The 23,504-nt window shown below is 45.9% G+C and overlaps 1 protein-coding gene across 1 annotated transcript in view; it reads right to left on the bottom strand.

Annotated features, from left to right (window-relative positions):
- IL10RB (interleukin 10 receptor, beta) overlaps positions 1-23,498 on the bottom strand; it is a 34,216-nt gene extending 10,718 nt beyond the window's left edge. Inside the window, exons 1-6 of the mRNA XM_011960144.1 lie at positions 23,427-23,498; positions 21,460-21,583; positions 13,179-13,336; positions 9,679-9,845; positions 6,418-6,565; positions 1,589-1,746 (exon numbers count right to left, since the gene is read on the bottom strand). Of these exons, the coding sequence (XP_011815534.1) occupies positions 1,589-1,746; positions 6,418-6,565; positions 9,679-9,845; positions 13,179-13,336; positions 21,460-21,583; positions 23,427-23,475 (804 nt within the window). The 5' untranslated portion in view covers positions 23,476-23,498. The remainder of the gene's footprint in view (positions 1-1,588; positions 1,747-6,417; positions 6,566-9,678; positions 9,846-13,178; positions 13,337-21,459; positions 21,584-23,426) is intronic.
- Between the last annotated feature and the right edge of the window lie 6 nt (positions 23,499-23,504).

The following is a 23,504-nucleotide window of genomic DNA, read 5'->3' as shown; positions in this document are numbered from 1 at the left end:
GCCTCGGCCTCCCAAGGTGCTAGGCTTACAGGCATGAGCCACTGTGCCTGGCCTTCTAAAATATTTTTTACCTGGCCCTTTAAGAAAAAGTTTGTGACACCTGGTCTAAAAGGTTCCCAGAGTGGGAGCATTTCTACCAGAGGACACGAAACAAGGACCGATAAACTTTAAGCCGCCTCCTCAGGCCAAGAGACTGGCAGGCAAGAAGAGAAGTCACCACTGTATCACAGTGGGCACCCGCCAGAGTCACGGGGCACTTCCTGGGACTCCCCTGCCCGATTTTGACAGCAAATTGACAAGTGCAGGGACAGGCCATTGCCTGAGATGGGCCTGGGGACCAGAGGCTCAGTCCTCTCCGGGATGAAGGCTGGGACACCCAATCAAGTCAGCAGCCCCTACAGCACAGGCTCCTCCCGGGAGAGGAGAGCGGACCCTCAGGGCCAGCAGAGGAACGGGCCCGCCCACAAGCGTTCCTTTGTGGTCCTGAGACCAGCAGCAGCAGTGGGGGTTGAAGTGCATTCCACTCATCTTCCTCCTGTAACCTTCCCCAGGAAATGAGATCAACTCAGATCCTGGAGGAGCTGCTTCCAGTAGATCCAAGTGGTCCCAGGGGTGACTCGTGCTCCTAGCTCCTGTCTGCTGCTGTCTCACCCCTCACCCTAGCTTAGGGCCCCTTCCTGGGAGTAGCCCACATCCAGGGCATGGCCAATATGGAGTTCACATGCCCATCCCTCTTGCCTCAGCTTAGGACATCTCTAAGGGGCCACCCCCACTCGAGAGGTCACATGGGATTGGCTGAGGCCTCTGTTGTGGTTGTGTGAAAACTCAACCTCTCTCTGCCTCATCTGGTTACCTTCACTCCCTTAGCGTATTATTCCCAAGGATGTTCCCCATTCAGCCTTTTGAATGCAAATCTCTATCTTAGAGTCTGCTTCCTGGGAAATGGGACCAAAGAGAGTTCCTTTGGGTCTGGGCTTGGCATCTTCTCATTTTCAAATGTCAGTGACTATCCAGAGTTTCATTTCTTAGGGTTTCTTCAGTGCTGTTATCATTAGTCAGTTGCATTGTTTCTTCTCCTAACCCTTTTAAAAATAGCCTTCTTAAAGACCAGGAAACACTACCCAGGATTTCAATCACTGTCGCATATTCCAAAACTGGAAATGTGCCTTTCCTTCCTCCCATTCTCTCCCTCTGGCGATCTGTTGGCATTTAGCCTCGAGTTTTCTCTTTTTTCCACACTGGGCTCTGCTTTTCCCCTCCTCCCCTAGAGCCATCACCTTTGCTCCCCAGGGACCTGGGGCTTTGGGCAGTGAAGGCTGGAGAAGGAGCGACACCCTAGGGTGTAGGGAGGGCTACTGGACAAACCTGCGCCCCTTTCCTTGGGGCTGTTCCTTGACTTCAGACTTCCCTGAAATGGTTACAAGAGAATGGACCAGCACACAAAGACGTGTGTGTATGTGTGTGCGCGCATGTGTGTGTGTGTTTTCTCCTGGAAAACATGTTGTCTGGAATTGGGCAGCCCTAACTTGAAAGGAAAGCTCTTTCCAATCAAGGTTTTCGAATCTGCATCTCTCTCCACCCTACCTACCTCTTTCAGGTGCTGTGGAAGAGAATTCCCAGGGGAGAAGGTGTACTTTGTCTTCTTATAAATGCACCACAGCAAGGCGAAGCAGCCAAGGAGTGCCAGGCAGACCACGAAGACCGAGGCCATGAGGATGATGGCCACCATCCAGGAGGGGACCGTTTCTGCCAGGGATAACGGACATGTTACATTCTTGTCACAGGTTGGGTCACGGTGATCCCAAGAGCATGTTAACCATTACAATCCCTGAAAACAGAGCCTGTATGTTCATCTTGGGAGATGTCTCAGAAACACAGCAACTGGTTAGAGGACCCAGAGGTTTTCGAAGAGCCCTTTTCCTATCTTCTCCAAAGTTTGGTGTCTGGAATTATTGCTGATATACATCAAAAGAATAACAAGCAAGAATTCGGATCCACTGTACCTACTGGCAGTGTAGCAACGGGCCTCTGGATATACCACTTCTGCCTTGACAGAGCAAGTGAGACTCCCCTGGACACGTGAGCCTGAGTTAAACACAGGCACCATCTCATTCTATATTGAGAAAGACAGAAACTCTCTGAATGAACAACTCTATCCAAACCCCTGCACTAGGCCAGGTTTGGTGGCTCATACCTGTAATCCCAGGACTCTGGGAGGCCGAGGCGGGAGGATCGCTTGAGCCCAGGAGTTTGAGACCAGTCTGGGCAACATAGTGAGACCGCTTCTCTACAACAAAATAAGTTTTTAAAAAATTAGCTGGGTATGATGGCACACACCTGTAGTCCCAGCGATTTGAAAGGCTGCGGTGGGAGGGTCGCTTGAGCCCGGGAGGTCGAGGCTGTGACAGTGAGCTATGATTGTACCACTGCACTCCAACCTGGGCGACAGAGTGAAACCCTGCCTCAAAAACCAAAACCAAAGCCCAAACAAGCAAACGAACCCCTGCACTAAGAGACTTGGCCAAACCCCAGCATAGCTTTCAGCAGGCCAAGGCCACATACCTGGGATGATCCAACCCCCTTGAATTCCTGTCTGGAAAAATCCAAGGCTGCCTAAGGAACTTACCATTTGTTCTTCCCAGCTCCCGAGGAGAGGCCTTGACCTCTCTTTCAGAGAACATTTATTCAAAAGGGCTTACAGTGGTGAATCCCTCCCCTGTCCCTTGGAGACTTATACGTATCTCCCATAACCCGGGGATATTTTTCTCAACGATCTGAGAGCCATTCTTTTGAAATCATCAGGAAGGACAGGGCCTCTGTCTCCCTGTCTCTGTGGGAGGGTAGAAGCCCCAGCCTTGATAAACCTAGCCTTGGTTCACAGACGCAGAGGGCCTCACGGCACTGACCCACCCCCTTAGCTGATTTAAAATTTTTTTCACTTCCCTGATTCTGCTCAACTCCCCACGCACTCTTTCTTTCTACTCCCTCATTCTCCTTTTATTTATTTTCATTTTTGAGATAGAGTCTTGTTCTGTTTTCCAGGCTGGAGTGCAGTAGTGTGAACATGGCTCACTGCAGCCTTGACCTCCAGGGCTCAAGTGATCCTCCCACCTCAGCCTCCTGGGTAGCTGGGACTACAGATATGTGTCACCATGCCCAGCTAATTTTCCACTATGGGGGTTCCACTATGTTGGCCAGGCTGGTCTTGAACTCCTGGGCTCAAGCGATCCTCCTGCCTTAGCCTACCAAAGTGCTGGGATTACAGGCATAAGCCACCACGCCCAGACCTCATTCTCCCTTTAAAACACCTCTGAGTAAATGGAACTCGGCCCTTTTCCCTACTCCAGTCATTACTGAATAAAATGTTTTGACTGCTTTAACCAGCATCCTGCTTTGCTTATCTTTGACACAGTCCAGGATGTCGCCTGGTTGCTCGTGGTCCCAGCTCCCCTTGTTCGGCCCCAGGTCCCTCCTCCAGATGCCCTGGCCACCTGATCTCTGTGTGCCCATCCCCTGCCAACCAGCACCGCCCTCATGAGCAGAGCATTTGGCTCTGAGAGGGGCCAAGAGAACAAACACTGCCTGTGAAGAGCATGTCATTTTAAAGGGACACAGGCATCAAAGGGCCCTGAAAGAGCAACGACCCTGGAGCTACAGCAAGTGCAGTCATCCGCCGGCACCACATGGTGCTTGTCACAGTGCGTGGCTCACGGTGGACACTCCTTAAACGTCCAGAAGCGGTGCCTTCTGGCCCACACTTGCAGCATGTTCAACTCAAACATGTGAGTCTGCTCTTGGTGATCACAGGGCTATACGGCAGCCCCAGTCCGCACCACAGCCGAACACGTGAGGTCTCCGGGGGATCTGACATCCCAGGTCTTGCGAAAGTTCCATGTTCCTACTCATCCATCCATCCTTCCATTAATATGTCAGTAGTTCTCTCATTTGGCGCCCGGAGACTCATTCCAACAGGGATCCGTGGGCCCCGCCCTGTCATTTTATTTTGAGTAACGAACCTCTGAGGCAGTGCTTGGGTCTCCCGGTGTCTCAAACTGGGGCATCTTAGCATCTTAGACAAGGACACATCTGGGTGACGGTGACATGATTCGAGGAATGCTTTTGTTCCTCACCCCAGACGGAGAGTTCCAGAAGGGGAAGGAGAGAGGACCCTGCTCTGCACAGGTTGTGAACTGTGGGAGAATCTACCAATCTACACCCTCTGTGTAAAGTTCTCGAACTTGTTTCAGATCCATCCAACCACGCCATGAGACAGACTACTCTTTCCTGCTTTGTCCAGAGACACGGTGCCTCAGTTCACCTCTGGAATTAATCTATAGGTAGTCAGTTACAGGGGACATAACCTGGGCTTAGATGAGCCTGTGTTCTGGTTTATCCTTTTCATTTACTAGCATTTGGGCAAGTTACTTAACCTCCCTGTTTCAGGCTGTTTTTGTACTGCTATAAAGAAATAACTAAAACTGGATGACTGGGCATGGTGGCTCATGCCTGTAACCCCAGCATTTTGGGAGGCTGAAGTGGGAGGATCACTTGAGGTCAGGAGTTCGAGACCGGCCTGGCCAACATGGCGAAACCCCACTCCCAACTAAAAATACAAAAATTAGCTGGGCATGGTGGTGGGCGCCTATAATCCCAGCTACTCAGGAGGCTGAGGCAGTAGAATTGCTTGAGCCCAGGAAGCGGAGGTTGTACCCAGATCGTGCCACTGCACTCCAGCCTAGGCAACAGACTGAGACTCTATCCAAAAAACAAATAAACAAACAAATAACTAAAACTGGGTAATTTATAAAGAAAAGAGGTTTAATTAGCTCATGATTCTGCAGGCTGTACAGGAAGCATAGCAGTATCTGTTTCTGGGGAAGCCTCTGGAAGTTCCCAATCATGGTGGAAAGCTAAGCGGGGGCAAGAGACAGCAAGATGGCACATACTTTTAAACCACCAGATCTCACAGGAAGTCACTCACTGTTGTGAGGACAGCACCAAGAGGATGGTGCTAAGCCATTCATGAGAAATAGGCCCCCATGATCCAATCACCTCCTACCAGGCGCCACCTCCAGCACTGGGGATTACATTTCAACATGAGATCTGCATGAGGGCAACATCCAAACTATATCACTCTCCAAACCTTTATGTTCTAGTTTGTAAAATGGGAGAAGATCCTTCTAATGCTCTCATTGAAAACTTGTGGGATTTAAATGGGATAGGTGTGTTTTAAGAAAAAATGAAAAGGGTGTTTGATGAAAGCAGGTTTTCAATGGCTCATATTTTTCCTTTTGTTTTGTAAAATGTTTGGATTTTATCAGTTAATGGGTGATTATTGATATTTGCAAGGTATTTGAAATGGTTTTTTTTTTTTTTTGAGGCAGGGTCTTACTCTTGTTGCTTAGGCTGGAGTACAGTGGCACGATCTCAGCTTACTGCAGCCTCTGCCTCCCGGATTCAAACAATTTTCCTGCCTCAGCCTCCCAAGTAGCTGGGATTACAGGTGTACGCCACCACACCCAGCTAATTTTTGCATTTTTAGTAGAGACGGGGTTTCGCCATGTTGGCCAGGCTGGTCTCAAACTCCTGACCTCAGGTGATCTGCCTGCCTCGGCCTCTCAAAGTGTTGGGATTACAGGCGTGAGCCACTACGTCCAGCAGACGTGTTTTTCTTTTTTATCAAACTGCATGCTGCATGCCATGTTTCATCCTTCCATTGTCTGAGCTTGCTGAACCCTTCACCAACATCTTTAAATTATAAGAAGGCCTGCTGTTTGTATGCAGACACCTGGGCCACAGTTTTCACCAACATGCAACTGCAATGTGTCTGCACATAAATATTCTGTGTTTAGGCCCATGGGAACCTTCTCTCTTTCCTTCTCCCGTTCCTTCCTCCAAGCTAGAAGTGGTCCATATGGTGTGAAGGACTGTGTTGACGTCCTGGTTCCCTGCATACAAGGGGCCCTGAATCAGGCAGCACTGGCTGAGGGCGGCGGTCAGATTTCCTGACACTTCCTTCCCATCATGTGTCGGCAAGGGCTGGAGATGTGCCTCCTGGGAAGGAAAGACCTCTGGGGTATGTGACAGGTGGTGGTCTTGGGAGGACTGATGGGCCTTGCTTTAGGGAGCCCGGGATGGCAGAATAAGTACTGCCAAGGAGGGCTCATGGAGGCAGACCTCGCTCCACCAGACAGAAAAGGTTTCTAGCAACTCCTTTGAACTAAGAGTGAATGAGCTGCCTCAGAAGCGGGTGTGGTCTCCTTCCCAGCATGAAGCTGATCAGTCAGGGCTGAGAGACAATGTCGGGGTGATAGATTTCTGAACTGAGCTGGAGTTTGAGTTGGATGCAATCATGTCTAGGGCAGGTGTCTACAAAGCTGTTTAGGATGCTTAGTGGAGGCACATCTCAGGACTCACCGTCACTGGTAGTTTGCTCACAGACAGGCTCACTCCATTCCCCAGTTTTGTTCCGATCAGGAAGAAACCCTTGAACTTGAACACAATAAGTTGTCCATGGCTCCAGGTTTCTGAGGACCTCAAAGTCATACTGAGGAGTAATTTGAAACTAGTAATGGAGACAAAAATACGAACATGACTAAGCAGTGAAAGGACATCACTTTTTTTCTTTTTTTCTTTTTCACATTTACCAGTTATAATAGCTGTTTTAGACTTAAAATAGGAAGGAGCAGGTAGCAGGTACTCCTCTCAGTTCAGGGACCCTGAGGCCACTCAAGGGTGCATCAAGGACTGACAGTGATGCCCACAAACCATCTTGGTTCCCGAATTCTGTAGCTTAAATGACACACAAGCCATCACTTCTTTTTTAAAAAAGATAAAGCAGGCCGGGTGTGTTGGCTCATGCCTGTAATCACAGCACTTTGGGAGACAGAGGAGTCTGAGACCAGCCTAGCCAGCATGGCAAAACCCCATCTCTACTAAAGATGCAAAAAATTATCTGGGCATGGTGGCATATGAGAATTGCTTGAACTTGGGAGGTGGAAGTTGCAGTGAGCCAGGATCATGCCACATTGCACTCCAGTCTGGGTGACAGAGCGAGACTCTGTCTCAGAAATAAATAAATAAATAAATAAATAAGATAAACAAGTCTTTTAAATATTATTATTATTATTTTTTTGAGACAGAGTTTCACTCTTGTCATCCAGGTTGGAGTGCAGTGGCGCTATCGTGGCTCACTGCAACCTCTGCACCCAGGCTGAAGCAATTCTCCTGCCCCAGCCTCCCAAGTAGGCTGAGAATACAGGTGCGCACCACCACACCCAGCTAATTTTTTTTTGTATTTTTGTAAAGATGGGGTTTTGCCATGTTGGCCAGGCTTGTCTTGAACTCCTGACCTCAGGTGACCTGCCCACCTTGGCCTCCCAAAGTGCTGGGATTACAGGTGTGAGCCACTGGACTCAGCTGCAATTGGTTATTTCTCTTTTGGGGTTGGGGTTGTTGACGGCATGCCTATATTCCTTCATTGCATGAGGAGCTAAGCCCATGGAGGTCAATAATTGGATTAGACTCATGGAATATATGAAGAAAATGGTTTAACTTCTAATAAGTAAATTAAAAGACAAAAGCAAATCAAAGCAACAACTGAAAAAAATGGCGGCTTGCAGTTCCAGAAGTCCAGTGCCTCTCAAACCTTACAATGCAAACTTTTTTCAAAGATTAAACTCAGAGGCAAGCAGGTAAGGTGGTGGCATAGCAGTATGCCACCCCACTGGGGCTTTTCCTGCCCTTTCACATCTGGGCAACTTCTGGTTTTATCTTCTCACTTTCTCCCAACAGGAAGAATTCCCAAAAGCGCTTCATGCTGTGAGTTTAGGGACCTAGTCTGGCACCGCTTCAGGAATCTCTGCATTCTAGAGGGGAACCATATCAGCCTGTATTGATACAAAAATTAGCCGGGTGTGGTGGCAGGTACCTGTAATCGCAGCTACTTGGGAGGCTGAGGCAGGAGAATCGCTTGAACCCAGGAGGCGGAGGTTGCAGTGAGCTGAGATCGCACCACTGCTTTCCAACCTGGGCAATGACAGAGTGTGACTCCACCTCAAAACCCCCCCTCCCCCCCCACCAAAAACCTGTATTGGTGGCATCACAGGCACCTGTGAGAGTAGCAGTGCAGCAGGCAGCCTTTCCACACTCGGTAAGTCACACTGAAGGCTGCCACACAACTGGCCAAAGGGAGAGGACAAATGTGTAACCAGATGCCCGTGTTGTGGGCATGTGTGAGAAAAGAAGCTAAACAGTAAGTGGAGTTTGCATTCACACTTGCCTCAGGAGGCACGTGACCCTGCTTACTGTAAAACCAGATCCTTAATTGAGGTCTGTTGCTAGCTCCTGGAGGGGAGCGACCCCAGGGCTTAGCAGAGATGCCTGCATTTGATCAGTGATTGTGAGTATCAGAATTCATATGAAACTTAACTGTCAATATGATAGGACTCAGGGCAGGGCCTTCCTGAATGCCATTAGTGACCTTAGAAGAGAGCAGCAAGGGAGCTGTTTACATCCTTGCCCTTTGCCTTCCACCATCTAGAAGGCAGAGCACACCGGTGCTCACCAGACCCCGTAGCTGCTGCTGCCTTGATCCTGGACTTCCCAGCCTGCATAACTGTGAGAAATAAATTTCTATTGTTTATAAGTTACCCAGTCTGTGGTATTTTGTTGTGGCAGCAGGAATGGACTAAGAAACTGCATCATTTAATGGAACATTTTTTGGGGAAAGAAATTAACTTGAGATTTTTGGGGCTATGCAGTGTGTGTATATAAATTTACATCATTCCTAAGATAATAAACATGGGTGATCCCTTCTTCCCAAACACTTTGAGAATTAAGTGGTAAAATCAACATTTAATGTGGAAGAGATAACATATACGTAATATGACATATATAACCATATATGTCAGTTTAGGACCGTGAATGGCACTCAGCTCAGAAGCATTAGGTATCAGAATAAACCTTGACCAAGGATGAATAAAAATAACCTTAACATGTCTAGCAAAGAGGAAGGAAACCTCACGTACTGATGTACTGACCATATATACATCGTTCTAGGCAATGGGATGAGTTTATATTTTCTATTATTTCATTAAATTCCCCAACAATCTTATGAAGTAGGTGATTATCCTTGTTTTATTAATAAAGTAAGTTACTGTGCCCATTTTGCAGACTTGAGGAGGCTGGGGTCAAGAATGTGACCAATGGCACATGGTGGCAGGGGCGATATTCCGATCAGATCTTTTGACTCCAAGCCCATGTTTTTAAAGAAATTGTCCCCTGAAGAATAGAGCAACAAGGGGCTGCCTTGACCATGGACGTTCCTGATTTGTGGTGTGTGTGGGACACAGGGGTTGATGTCATGAGACAGTTGTCAATTTGCTGATCACCTAATTCACCCAGCTCCAAGTTCCCTCAGCCAACTCTGACTCAACTGTGCCTTCCCCTGCAACTGCCCTTCAGGGAGGGAAAGGTCTGCTGTCACTGTGCAGACTTTGTCCTGAAAGTCTGCTCTACACATATCCCTTGGGAGTCTGGGAAGCTTGAGCCAGAGACCCCTTAGTCTGGGAAGCTCTTGGTTTACAGAGGACCAGTCCATAAGGCGCTGCTACCTTGCAAGATTCTGCAAAGAACATGAAAGCCTACTATCTCTGAAATGCAATTAGCCAAGCTTACCTTTTCATCAGTACCATTTTTCCAATATTGCACATTATAAGTCCATGAATTATACACATTCTTCATAGTCCAAGTTTCGTATTCATTTTCAATTTTAGGGGCTAAGAAACGCATATGTAAAGAATCAGCAAGTACTTCTACTTGAATTCCAGGGGGTCCAATAATGGCTAAGCATAAGAAAAAGCAAAATGACAATCAAAAATCACATTTTAAAAACTTCAACATTAATTTTTCATAACCATGCAGAACAATTAGTCCACAGAAGTACACTGCTTTGATGTATCATTGTCATGACACTGATTGACATGGCTAAGGAGGATAGTTGGATTTAGTTGCTTTTAAAAAAATCTGATAATCTTTGTCTTTATTAATGAAGTTTAGTCCACTTATGTTTATTGTGGTTTCTGATACGTTTGGAATTATTCCAGCTATATTATTTTGTATTTTCTATAAGAATTTCTTTTTAAATTTCCATTTTATGTTTTTGGTGTCTTCTCCTCCTCTCTTGTTTTTCTGCTTTTTGTTGGCTTGAATTTTATTTCCTTTGTTAGGATGGAAGCTACAGATGGCATCTCTATTATTTTTAGTGGCCACTTTTACATGTTTAACATATATAATTAACCATATATATATTTCCAACAAAGTCTAAAGCTGTTTCCCTTCTGAATGCTCTTTTTTTTTTTTTTTTTTTGAGAGGGAGTCTGGCTCTGTCGCCCAGGCTGGAGTGCAGTGGCCGGATCTCAGCTCACTGCAAGCTCTGCCTCCCGGGTTCACGCCATTCTTCTGCCTCAGCCTCCCGAGTAGCTAGAACTACAGGTGCCTGCCACCTCGCCTGGCTAGTTTTTTTTTGTTTGTTTGTTTGTTTGTTTTTTTGTATTTTTTAGTAGAGACGAGGTTTCACCATGTTAGCCAAGATGGTCTCAATTTCCTGACCTCATGATTCGCCCGTCTCGGCCTCCCAAAGTGCTGGGATTACAGGCTTGAGCCACTGCACCCGGCCCTGAATGCTCTTTTACTAGATATTCATGTGGCTGGCTCCTTCACTTCGTTTGGGTCTTTGTTCAAATGCTACTTCCTCAGAGAGACTGGATCTTACCATTCTATGCAGAAGCGCAGCTCCCATTACTTTCTGTCCTATTACCTTGCTTCAGTCTTCTTGAGAACCACAGTCACTACCTATCATATAATATGTATCTATTTATTTATCATCTGTATTCCTGATTAGCACATATATGCTCCATGAGGGCAAGGATTTTATCTCATTCATTGTTGTAGCTTCAGTGCTCAGAATGCAGCTGTTACACAAATGTACTCAATAATAACTACAGAATGATTCATAAATGGTTCCGGGCAATCATGGTGTTTGAGTTATGTCCTGTATTCTTTGGTTGCTGTTACTTTTTCAAGGCTGTTAATGGACCTGCTTCTACCATTCTAAAGTGCTCGTCTGAAAACCAGACAAGAAAACTTGTTAGAAGCTTTGCCAAAGCAAGTATAAATAGGTTATGCATGATGCCTGGAAGCACTTTCCTATCACTAAAATATATAGACTTCAAGAAGCAAATCTCCAATATTGGGTAGTAGTTGCTAAGAGCACAGATGCAAGAGCTTGGGTCTGAATCCTTGCTCAGCCACTCATGACCTGTATGACCTTTTGACAACCTGCTTAACTGTGTTGTACCTAGGTTCTAAAGGGAACTTCCATGGATGGGAGCTAACAGAATTTGGGACAAGTTAGGACATGGTAAGCCAGTTAGCAATTATAGGAGCAAAAACTTGTACTTTTAACTATTGTGAAACTTACTTTTCTATTCATCTTTTCTTTGTTTTTGTAAAGGTACCGTTAGAAAAGATAATCTAACTTCGATAATTTATGGTTCCAAAAGTAAGACGTTTTTACCCAGGCTTGGGATGGGATTGGGGGAGGGAAGAAAGGCATCCTAGCTCTCGTTCTCTACCAGGGAGGAGGTAATTGTGGGGGTCATGGGGGTCCAGAGCAGGGACTGGCATGAAGAACCTCCCCATATAGAGACAGTTCTTTTCTTGAGACAAGCCCTCACTCTGGTCACCCAGGCTGCTGCAGTGCAGTGGCGTGATAATGCTCACTGCAGCCTTGACTTCCCAGGCTCAGGTGACTCTCCCACTTCAGCCTCCCAAGTAGCTGGGACTACAAGCACACTCCACCATGCCTGGCTATTTTTCTTTTTTTCTGGTTTTTTTTTTTTTTTTTTGGTAGAGGCGAGGTTTCCCCATGTTGCCCAGGCTGGTCTTAAATTCCTAGGCTCAAGGCCAAGCGTGGTGGTTCATGTCTGTAATCCCAGCACTTTTGGAGGCTGAGGCCGGTGGATCACTTAAGGTCAGGAGTTCAAGACCAGCCTGGCCAACATGGTGAGACCCTGTCTGTACTAAAAATACAAAAAAATGTAGCTGGGCATGGCGGCAGGCACTTGAAGTCCCAGCTACTCAGGAGGCTGAGGCACAAGAATCACTGGAACCCTGGAGGCAGAGTTTGCAATGATCTGAGATTGCGCCACTGCACTTCAGCCTGGGTGTCAGAGCGAGACTTTGTACCAGAAAAAAAAAAAAAAAAGAGAGAGAAAGAAAGAAAAGAAGAAAATTCCTGGGCTCAAGTGATCCACCATCTCAGCCTCCCAAAGTGTTGGGATTAGGAGATGTGAGCCACCGTGCCTGGCCAGAAACAATTCTTTTAGTGCTTTTCTCTATGTGAGTTTTGAAGGGCTGTATGTGAATTTTGTGAATCAGGTTCTTTTAACCTCTAATCTTCTTTACTCTCTCAATTGCTAATATATGGTTTAATTAGTTTTTAATTCCTGATATTCTAAATATGCTCATCTCATATTTAGGGGCTCTGGTGGTCACCATGACCCTCCAAATCTAACCTGGGAACAATTTTTTTTTGAGACCAAATCTCGCTCTGTTGCCCAGGCTGGAGTGCAGTGGCGTGATCTCGGCTCACTGCAATCTCTGCCTAACCTGGGAACAATTTTTGATGCTGACCAACCGGTCTGATCCAACCCACCTGCCATCAGCTCTGTCCCTCCCTGTCCTTTGCTCTGGGCAAGCTGGCTGTCTGCATCAGATTTTCCATCTCTACACCTGCCTTCATTCTTTTGCCTATCATGTTATATTTCTTTGTTTAACTCATAATTCCATACTGACTTTCTCCCAGAAAATTCACCACAAGGATCCTTCCAGAACTTCTCCTTAACAGCACGGGCCCAACATATATGCACATCCTTGAGGCACTGAAGGTGTTAGATTTATATTTAATCACTGCATTGATGACATGCCCATCTTTTTCTGTCTCTCCCATGAATTTCTTTAGGGATACAACTCTCTTTATTATATTCCTTAAGCTCCTTGTGCAAGGCCATCCATTTGTGGGCCCTCAGAGAATTCTTGTTGATGGACCAACCAATGTGGAAAAAAACAAGGCAAGATGATGACATTACAAGAAAAGGGAAAACAAAATGGCTTACTGTCATCCACAGGACAGAAGGTGATGTTTACCCAGTCTGAATGCTCATCTGCAAATTCAGCCCTGACTCTCAAGGTGTGGTCACCATACTTGGAAAGACTTGAGAAATCACATTCCGTCAAGGTAGTACTCGGGCATTTATCTTGGAATATCCTATAACTACACAATAAAAAAGATAGGTCAATCAGGAGAGTTCTGGCCTCAGTCTCCCAGAGGCTGACTGGTACTTAATTTGGAGGTTGCGTGGGGGTGAGGGGGGGGTGCGGGAGTGGAAACTGTGTTAAACATAGAAATAGGTGTCTTCATAACAGAACTTCTCAGAGACTTGAACATCCTAATGACTACATGCCTCTCCAAGGGGTTGAGTATTCAGCATATTTGACCAAGAAAACTTCCTTCCTTGATTATGTATTTTTGAAAGCAGGGGCACGTGATTCATGAGACACTGATTTATAAAGATTTCTCAAAATAAAGATATTACAATGATTTTCAATAAAGTCATGCACCGCATAATGACATTTCGGTAGATGACAGACCACATATACAATGATGGTGCCCTAAGATGATGATACTGTATTTTTACTGTACCTTTTCTATGTTTAAATACATTGAGATGTACACATACCTCGTTTTATTGTGATTTGCTTTATTGTACTTCACAGATGGGGCATTTTACAAATTGAAGGTCTGCGGCAACCCTGCATTGAACAAGTCTACTGGTGCCATTTTCCCAACAACACATGCTCACTTCATGTCTCTAAGTCACACTTTGGTAATTCTCACAATATTTCAAACCTTTTCATCATTATTATATCTGTTATGGTGATCCGTGATCAGTGATCTTTGATGCTACTGTTGTAATTGTTTTGGGGACCATGAACCACACCTATATAAGACAGTGAAATTAATCAATAGATGTTGTGTGTGTTCTGACCTCTCCACCCACTGGCCACTCCCCTGCCTCTCTCCTTCTCCTTGGGCCTCCCTATTCCAAAAGCTGCTAATGATTAAGCTTAGTGAGGAAGGCACATTGAAGGCCACAACAGGCCTCTTGGGCCAGTTAGCCAAGTTGTGAATACAAAGGAAAAGTTGTTGAAGGAAATTTAAAGTGCTACTCCAGTGAACACATTAATGATAAGAAAGCAAAACAGCCTTATTGATAAAATGGAGAAAGTCTCAGTAGTCTGGATAGAAGATCAAACCAGCCACACCATTCCCTTAAGCCAAAGTCTAATCCAGAGCAAGACCCTGACACTCCAATTCTGTGAAGGCTGAAAGAGGTGAGGAAGCTGCAGAAGAAAAGTTGGGGCTGGACACGGTGGCTCACACCTGTAATCCCAGCACTTTCGGAAGCCAAGGCAGGCAGATCATAAGGTCAGGAGTTCGAGACCAGCCTGACCAACATGGTGAAACCCTGTCTCTACTAAAAATACAAAAAAATTAGCCAGGCATGGTGGCACACTCCTGTAATCTCAGCTACTCAGGAGGCTGAGGCAGGAGAATCGCTTGAACCTGGGAGGCAGAGGTTGCAGTGAGACGAGATTGTGCCACTGTATTCCAGCTTGGGCAACAGAGCAAGACTCTGTCTCAAAAAAAAAAAACAGAAAAGTTGGAAGTTAGAGGATGGTTCATAAGGTTTAAAGACAGAAGTCATCTCCATAACATAAAAGTGCAATGTGAAGCAGCAAATGCTGATGTAAAAGCTGCAGCAAGTTATCCAGAAGATCTAGCTAAAATCTAGCTAAAATGATGAAGGTGGCTACTCTAAAAAACAGATTTTTAATGTAGATTGAACAATCTTTTATTAAGATGTCATCTAGGACTTTCATAGCTACAGAGGAGAAGTCAATGGCTAGCTTCAAAGCTTCAAAGAACAGGCTGACTCTTGTTAAGGGCTAATGTAGCCGGTGACTTTAAGTTGAAGCCAACACTGGAATACTATTTTGAAAATTTGAGAGCTCTTAAGAATTATGCTAAATCTACTCTGCCTGTGCTCTACAAATGGAACAACAAAGCCTGGAGTACGGCACATCTGTTTACAGCATGGTTTACTGAATATTTTAAGCCCAGTATTAAGACCTACTGTTCAGGATAAAAAGTTTTCTCTCAAAATATTACCCCTCATTGACAATGTACCTGGTTCCCCAAGAGCTCTGATGGAAATTTAAAAGGAGATGAATGCTGTTTTTGTGCCTGCTAACACAACATCCATTCTGCAGCCCATGGATCAAGGAGTCATTTCAACTTTCAGGTCTTATTATTTAAGACATATATTTGGAAGCCAGGCACAGTGGCTCATGCCTGTAATCCCAGCACTTTGGGAGGCCAAGGCAGGCAAATAATTTGAGGTCAGGAGTTCAAGACCAGTCTAGCCAACATGATGAAACCCTGACTCTACTAAAAAAAAAAAAAATAACAAAAATTAGCCAGGTGTGGTGGCACTACTTGGGAGGCTGAGGCAGGAGAATCACTTGAACCTGGGAGGTGGAGGCAGCAGTGATCTGAGATCATGCCACTGCACTTCAGCCGGGGCAACAGAGTGAGACTCCATCTTAAAAAATAAAGTAAAATGAAATAAAATAAAATAAAGAAATACATTTTGTAAAGTTATAGCTGCCATAGGTAGTGATTTCTCTGATGGATCTGGGAAAGATAAATTGAAAACCTCCATAAAGGATTCACCATTCAAAATGCCATTAAGAACATTGGTGATTCGTAGGAGGAGGTCAAAGTATAATATTAACAGGAGCTTGGAAGAAGCTGATTCCAACCCTCATAGATTAAGGGGTTCAAGACTTCAGTGGAGGAAGTAACTGCAGATGTGGTAGAAAGAGCAACATAACTAGAATTATTAGAAGCAGAACCTGAAGATGCGACTGAATTGCTCCAATCTCATGATAAAACTTGAACATATGAAGAGTTGCTTCTAATGAATGAGCAAAGAAAGTGGTTTCTTGAGATGGAATTTATTCCAGTGAAGATGCGATGAACATTGTTGAAATGACAAAAAAGGATTTAGAATACTGCATAAACTTAGTTGATAGAGCATAGCAGGGTTTGAAAGGATTCCAATTTTGAAAGAAATTCTTCTGTGGGTAAAATGCTACCAAACAGCATCTCATGCTACAGAGAAATCTGTCGTGAAAGGAAGAGTTAATTGATGCAGCAAACTTCATTGTCATCTTATTTCAAGAAATTGCCACAGTCGCTGCAACTCAGCAACCACTACCCTGATCGGTCAGCAGCCATCCATATCAAGGCAAGATGCTCCACCTGCAAAAGGATTATGACTTGCTGAAGGCTCTGATGATTGTCAGCATTTTTCAGCAAGTATTTTAAAATTAAGCTGTGCACATTTTTTTTAGACATAATGCTATTGCACACTTAATGGACTACAGTATAAACATAGTTTTTATATGCACTGGGAAACAAAAAAATTCATATGACTTGCTCTATTGTGGTTTTAACTTTATTATGGTAGTCTGGAACCAAAACTGCCTTAACTTTGTGGTATGCCTGTATACAAATACCATTGTGTTACGGTTGCCTACAGTACTCAGTACAGTAACATGCTGTACAGGTTTACAGCCGGGGGTAATAGGCTAAACCACATAGCTTAGGTGTATACGAGGCTACACCATCTAGGTTTGTGCAAGTACATTGTATGATGCTCACACAACAAAACTGTCTAATGATGCACTTCTCAGAATGTACCCCAGTTGTTAAGTGACCCATGACTGTCCCGACCTATAACTGACTGTCATTGCAATTACTCTGGAAAAATTATAAAACAATTCATCAGTCTCAATCAGAACACCAGCCCCAGCCACAACCACTAAAGGGAGCATGACAGAAAGTGAAGTGGAAGAAGAGATGACATTTGGAAATGCCTGTTGGATGCTAGGGAAATACAATCTCTTGAATCTAAGCTTGCAACAGCCGAGGAGGTATAATTGGCTGCACAGGATCAAAGGAAGCCCAGGCTCTCATCCTGCAAAAAGTAAGGAGCTGGGCAGGCTCATGGCTCATGCCTGTAATCCCAGCACTCTGGGAGGCTGAGGCAGAGGATTGCCTGAGCCCAGGAGTTTGAGAATCACCTGGACAATGTGGTGAGTCCTTACCTCTATAAAAAATCAAGAAATTATTTGGGTGTGGTGGCATGCACCTGTAGTCCTAGCTACTTAGTAGGCTAAGGAGGGAAGCTCGCTTGAGCCTGGGAGGTAGAGGCTGCAGTGAGCCGTGATCGCACCACTGCACTCCAGCCTGGGCAACAGAGTGAGACTGTCTCAAAAAACTTAATTTCATTTAATTTAAAAATTTATAAAATAAAATAAAAAAGTGAGGAGCTATCTGATTGGTCCCCCAAGGTAACTTCTGGTGCCAAAACCAATTTGGTTACTCCCAGAAGTGATGATGAAAGTGATGGTGATAAAAATAGCAACAACCAACATTTAAGTACACAGCGGTCAGGAGTGGAGAGCCTAAGAAATCTGCCCAACTGAATTCAGATCTGTTTGACTTCATAGTCTAAGGTAGCACACCACACCTTACAGCATTCTTAGTGATACCTAGAACAATCCCTTGCAAAAAGTAGGTAGAGATCATTGGGATCATGCTATTTTTCACTTAATATACCACAAATATTTGTCAGTCAATCATTTCTTCACGGCTGCTTAACATCCCATCATTTGGAAAATCCAGCGGTTGTTTCATTAATGGGGTTTTCTCACATGTGGCCATATTTTTTTTTCCTCCCTTCCTTTTTTCTTCCCTCCCGCCTTCCTTCTTTCCAACTCAAGTCCAGCTAATTAAAAAATAAAAATAAATTGTAGAGACAAGGGGCTGTTATGTTGCACAGGCTGGTCTTGAACTCCTGGCCTCAAGTGATCATCCTACCTTGGCCCCCCAAAGCACTGGGATTACTGGTGTTAGCCACCACGCCTGACCCATTTCCTTCTTCTAAACTAATGCATCAACTGTCCAGCATGTGCAGTATTTCAAAAGTTGTTTTGCAATAACTTCTTTTTCACTAGGTTCTTTTTTTTTTTTTTTTTTTTTTAATTTTTTGAGATGGAGTCTCACTCTGTTGCCCAGGCTAGAGTGCAATGGCACAATCTAGGCTTGCTGCAACCTGTGCCTCCTGGGTTCAAGTGATTCTCCTGCCTCAGCCTCCCAAGTAGCTGGGACTGCAGGTATGCACCACTATGCCTGGCTAATTTTGTATTTTTAGTAGAGATGGGGTTTTGCCATGTTGGTAACGCTGGTCTCAAACTCCTGACCTCAGGTGATCCACCCACCTCAGCCTCCCAAAGCGCTGGGATTACAGGCGTCAGCCAGCGCACCCGGCCTTCACTAGATTATTTTCATTGCATGTACAAATATTTATCCCCGCATTAAATAGGTAATATGACCCATTCTTCATATTTACATCTAATTGTTTTGGATGTTTTTATATCAAAATCACCAGTACATCCTGTGAAGTGCCCCCTGCTCTGGCCAGCCTGCCCCAATAATGCACACAAACAATAGAGAGTTTGTGCTATGCAATTGCTTATGTAAATTCTAAACAACACTTTTGCAGAGCCACATGAGGGTAATCACATCTTTTGCAATCAAATATCTTCCCCAAGGACATGCCCAGCACATATTTTGTTTTCTCCAGCACATGCCATACTCACTCTGTAGTTCCCTGCTGGGGAGACCTGGAACCCAGGTGTGGATACCCTCATGAAGTCACTTCATGAAGTCACTGGGATCTCTAACATAAGAGATAAACATGCAAAGCCAAATGCCTCAACTACAGTGGCAAAAAAGCACGGCATGGGCTGGGTGTGGTGGCTCCTGCCCGTAATCCCAGCACTTTGGGAGACTCAGGCAGGTGGGTCACTTGAGGCCAGGAGCGGAAGACCAGCTTGACCAACATGGTGAAACCCCATCTCTACTAGAAGTACAAAAATCAGTTGGGCATGGTAGCACGTGCCTGTAGTCCCAGCTGCTCAGGAGGCTGAGGCAGGAGAATCGCTTGAACCCAGGAGGCAGAGGCTGCATTGAGCAGAGGTCACGCCACTGCACTCCAGCCTTGGTGACAGAGTGAGATCCAGTCTCAAAGGAAAAAAAAAAGGCCAGGTGCGGTGGCTCATACCTGTAATCCCAACACTTTGGGAGGCCAAGGCAGGTGGATCACGAGGTCAGGAGATCGAGACCATCCTGGCTAACATGGTGAAACCCCATCTCTACCAAAAATACAAAAAATTAGCCAGGCATGGTGGTGGGCACCTGTAGTCCCAGCTACTCAGCAGGCTGAGGCAGGAGAATGGTGTGAACCTGGGAGGTGGAGCTTGTACCGAGCCCAGATTGCGCCACTGCACTCCAGCCTGGGCAACAGAGCAAGACTCTGTCTTGAAAAAAAAAAAAGAAAAAGAAAAAAACCCAAACAAACCCAAAAGCACAGCATAGAACTAAATAAATAAATAAATAAATAAATAAATAAACTACAGGGGAGACAGAGAAGAAAGTTAATTTTCCACAGTAAAATCTCTTGGCTATCCAGACTGAGTAGAGAAAGCACAGAAAGCAAATGAGAAAGCCAATCAGTGCTAGAAAATGCACATCAGGAAAAAAATCAATTATAGAATATGCCCTCCTTCAATCCTTGGGACAGCTGACAGTACTGGACTATGGGCTGTAAATCAGATACAAGTATTGCATGAATGTAAAAGTTCCTGAGCTTCTCACTGTACTATGTGATGTAAGAGATTATCCTTGTTCTTGTGAAATACACACTGAAATATTATAGCACAAAGGGCATGAGAGACAAAGAGGAAGGGAGAAAATGTGACCAACTTTAAAAATTGGTGAATCTGGGCCAGGCATAGTGGCTCATGCCTGTAATCCCAGCACTTTGGGAGGCCGAGGTGGGCGGATCACAAGGTCAGGAGATCAAGGCTAGCCAAGTCGGTGAAACCCCGTCTCTACTAAAAATACAAAAAATTAGCCGGGTGTGGTGGCGGACGACTGTAGTCCCAGCTACTCAGGAGGCTGAGGCAGGAGAATAGTGTGAACCCAGGAGGTGGAGCTTGCAGAGAGCCGAGATCGCGCCACTGCACTCCGGCCTGGGCGACAGAGCGAGGCTCCATCTCAAAAAAATAAAAATAAAAAAAAAAGGTGAATCTGGTTGTAGGCTATCTGGAAATTCTTTGTATTCTACTTAAAATTCTGAAATGTTCTATAAGTCTGGAATTATTTTGAACTACAAGTTAAAAAACAAAAGCCAGCAACGCATAGACAAGGACTATCTTATTCATCTTTCTACCTCTCTGATGTAGCAGGCCTTGGGGATTTTTGTGAAATGACAGCTGGATCTGGGACCAAATGTCCTCCTGCCTCGTTGAAGGACTTGTCTATCTTTGTATGTTTCTGAGTCACATAGAAAGCAGGTGTGTTGGCTTGTCAGCCTTTGGCCTCCTGCTGCTGTTTGCGCCTGGCCTAAAGGTGTGTCACCTGCAGTCCAGCATGTGGTGTATGGTGGCAGGCTGCCAAGGGAGTGCTGGCACTGACTTCCTTTGCCAGGCATAGGAAAACATTGACAGGCAGGAGAGGTAGAGGGTGTTCAGATCGCTGCTGAGATGACCATCTAGGGTGACACTCACTCTTCCTTCACGGAGCCTGCTGTTGTCAGAGAATGGGGCTTTTAACAGTCAGTAGCTGTCTTAATTTCAGGATAAAACCATGGAGAAACTGAGCACTCATTATGCAAATTATGTGCATTGCACGGCACTGGGGCATGATGTTATAATCCGTCGGAGGGGAACAGGTGATATATGGTAGCAAGGGGCTTCCTGACTGCTTTGCATATCTCAGTTTCTTGGGTAGCATCCACTCAACATTGAGACTTCTAGCAATACTACTCATACCTGGAGATGACAGCATGGTATTTTTCTTTTAAAATATATCAACTGTGACAAACAAGCTAGGATCTGCACAGCACGAGGTTACCACTATGGCTGATTATATCTACATATGCATGATAACATGTCTATATCTGCCAGCAGCCCTGTGATCAACAGTCAAATCATCAACCATCACAACCAGAAAACCTAAAAGAGGAAAGGTGGTCACGAGAATTTCCCAGACAGAAAAAAGCTGGCAGGGAGGCTCCCTGAGGGCTGTCACAGTCACATGGTGACTGTAGTCAGACTCCCTTCCTCCTGTGGCCCAGCCCAGTAACCAGCCCAGGGCCGACTCCTCCAGTGCGTTCCTGCCAATAGTGAGGCCAGACCCACCTTAGGTACTGAGCTGTGAAAGTCAGGTTCCCTTTGGCAAAAGCAGGTGACTCCCACTGTAGAATGTTCTTGAAATTAACAGAATTCATTCTGACATTTTCAGGAGGTGGTACCATTCCCAATGCTATGAACATATGAGAAAAACATTTACAACCTTTTTCCTCAAAACAGATGCCCATGAAAAGCCCACATCCCGCACTTGGTTCTCCTCTATGGCTGCATATCTTCAAAGACCACGTGAGTGAGGGAGGGAGAGAGAGACAGGTTGGCTGTGCTGAGGAGTCTAGATTTTCTTTGAACAGCCATGAGGATAAATTTCTGGAGAGGCAGAAGTAAAGTGGGGACAGACAAAGGAGCCCTGGATTTGCATGGTGGCAGAAAGGTATGAGGGGGTAGACTGGGGTACATGGATTTCAGATATACTTTCAGAGGTAAAAACAAACTGGAGACTTCCTGATATATGTGATGCCTAAAAGCTGAGGTCAATGTCCATTTTGGGCTTAAGCAGCTGGTGCCCCGATTGAAGCTCAGCTGGGGAACTCACGAGTCCCATTTGAGCTGCATTAGGTTGGAGATTCTGGAGAGAGGCTGAAGTAGGAATGTCAGGGAGACAGATGAATGAGCCCAGCGGTCACACCAAGAACAGATTTGGGCTAGAGACAGAAATTATTTTCAAACCTTTTAATAGGAAATTTGAAACCTGGCCAGGCATAGTGGCTCAAGCCTGTAACCTCAACTCTTTGGGAGGCTGAGGCGGGTGAATCACCTGAGGTCAGGAGTTCAAGACCAGCCTGGTCAACATGGTGAAATCCCATCTCTACTAAAAATACAAAAATTAGCCAGGCATAGTGGCACACACCTGTAATTCCAGCTACTCGGGAGGCTGAGGGAGGAGAATCGCTTGAACCTGGGAGGCCGAGGTGGTGGTGAGCTGAGATCTAGCCATTGCACTCCAGCCTGGGTGACAGAGCAAAACTCTGTCTCGGAAAAAAAAAAAAAAAAAAGAAAGAAAGAAAAGAAAAGAAAATTTGAAACCTACATGCAAGCAGAAAAGCAAAAGACTGTAATAAACCACCACCCATCACCCAACTGGTACCAAGAGAGATATAAATGTGCGAGTCATGGGCCTATAGCCTGTGTTTAATGCCAAGGTTTGGCTGAAATCCCCGAAAGGAACAGTGCCGGGGAAGGAGAGAAGAGGCCTTGGGCTTCATGATTAGCTACATAGAGACCCGACAGAGCAGGAGGGTCCCAAGCAGGGACAGCCTGACGGGTAGGCGGGAAACCGGAGGAGTATCCCGGAAGGCCAGGGAAGAGTTCATGAGAAAGGAAGGAGGTGACCATCGTGTTACTGGAACCTAGGCAGTCAATTTAGAGGACAGAAAAGGTTTCAATGCATTTAGGTTTAGAAGCCATGGGGGACACTGGGGGGCAGAATCCAGATTTCAGGGTGCTCAGGCCTGAACCGGAAGGAGGGGAGGTGCAGCGGGTGATGGGAGGCACATCAGTAGGGAGGGCTGGCACTGAGGGGGGCAGACGTGGGGTCAGGGAGGGCTGTCAGAGCACTCGGGGGCTGGTGGGGGCCTCCACTTGAACTGATGGTCTCCAGAAGGACCAGATGACAGCCACGGTGGGATCCTGGGTCTTCTTTACTTAGACGCCCGCCAGCAGAGAGCTGCAGGAGGACTGGGAGTTAAAAGACGCCTGGAGTCTCCCCCTGAGTTTAGGGCCCAGACGGTCTGTAATCCGGGTGTGGACGGGGCTTCCTCCTGTTACAGAATCTCCGGCAGCAGCAGCCTAGCTGTGTCTCAGTAGCCGGCCGTGGCATTTGCATCTTCTGTCCCGAGGCCCCGATGGCCCGACCGGGCACTTAAGTCACTTTCAGGGTGCCCAGGGATGGGATCACGGATGGCATCTCGCGGGGCCTCCCGGTTCCCAAGCGCGCCCCCTCCCCGCGGACCCCTCACCTGACACCAGCAGGCAGCAGCCCAGCCAGCTCCCGAGGCTCCGCTCCATGGACGGGCGCCGGGGGTGCCGCGGCTTCC

This window comes from Colobus angolensis, unplaced genomic scaffold (assembly GCF_000951035.1).
Source record: "Colobus angolensis palliatus isolate OR3802 unplaced genomic scaffold, Cang.pa_1.0 Scaffold506, whole genome shotgun sequence".
Taxonomy (NCBI): domain Eukaryota; kingdom Metazoa; phylum Chordata; class Mammalia; order Primates; family Cercopithecidae; genus Colobus; species Colobus angolensis.
The sequence above is the reverse complement of the archived record's forward strand: the minus strand, read 5'-3'. Positions and strand labels throughout refer to the sequence as shown.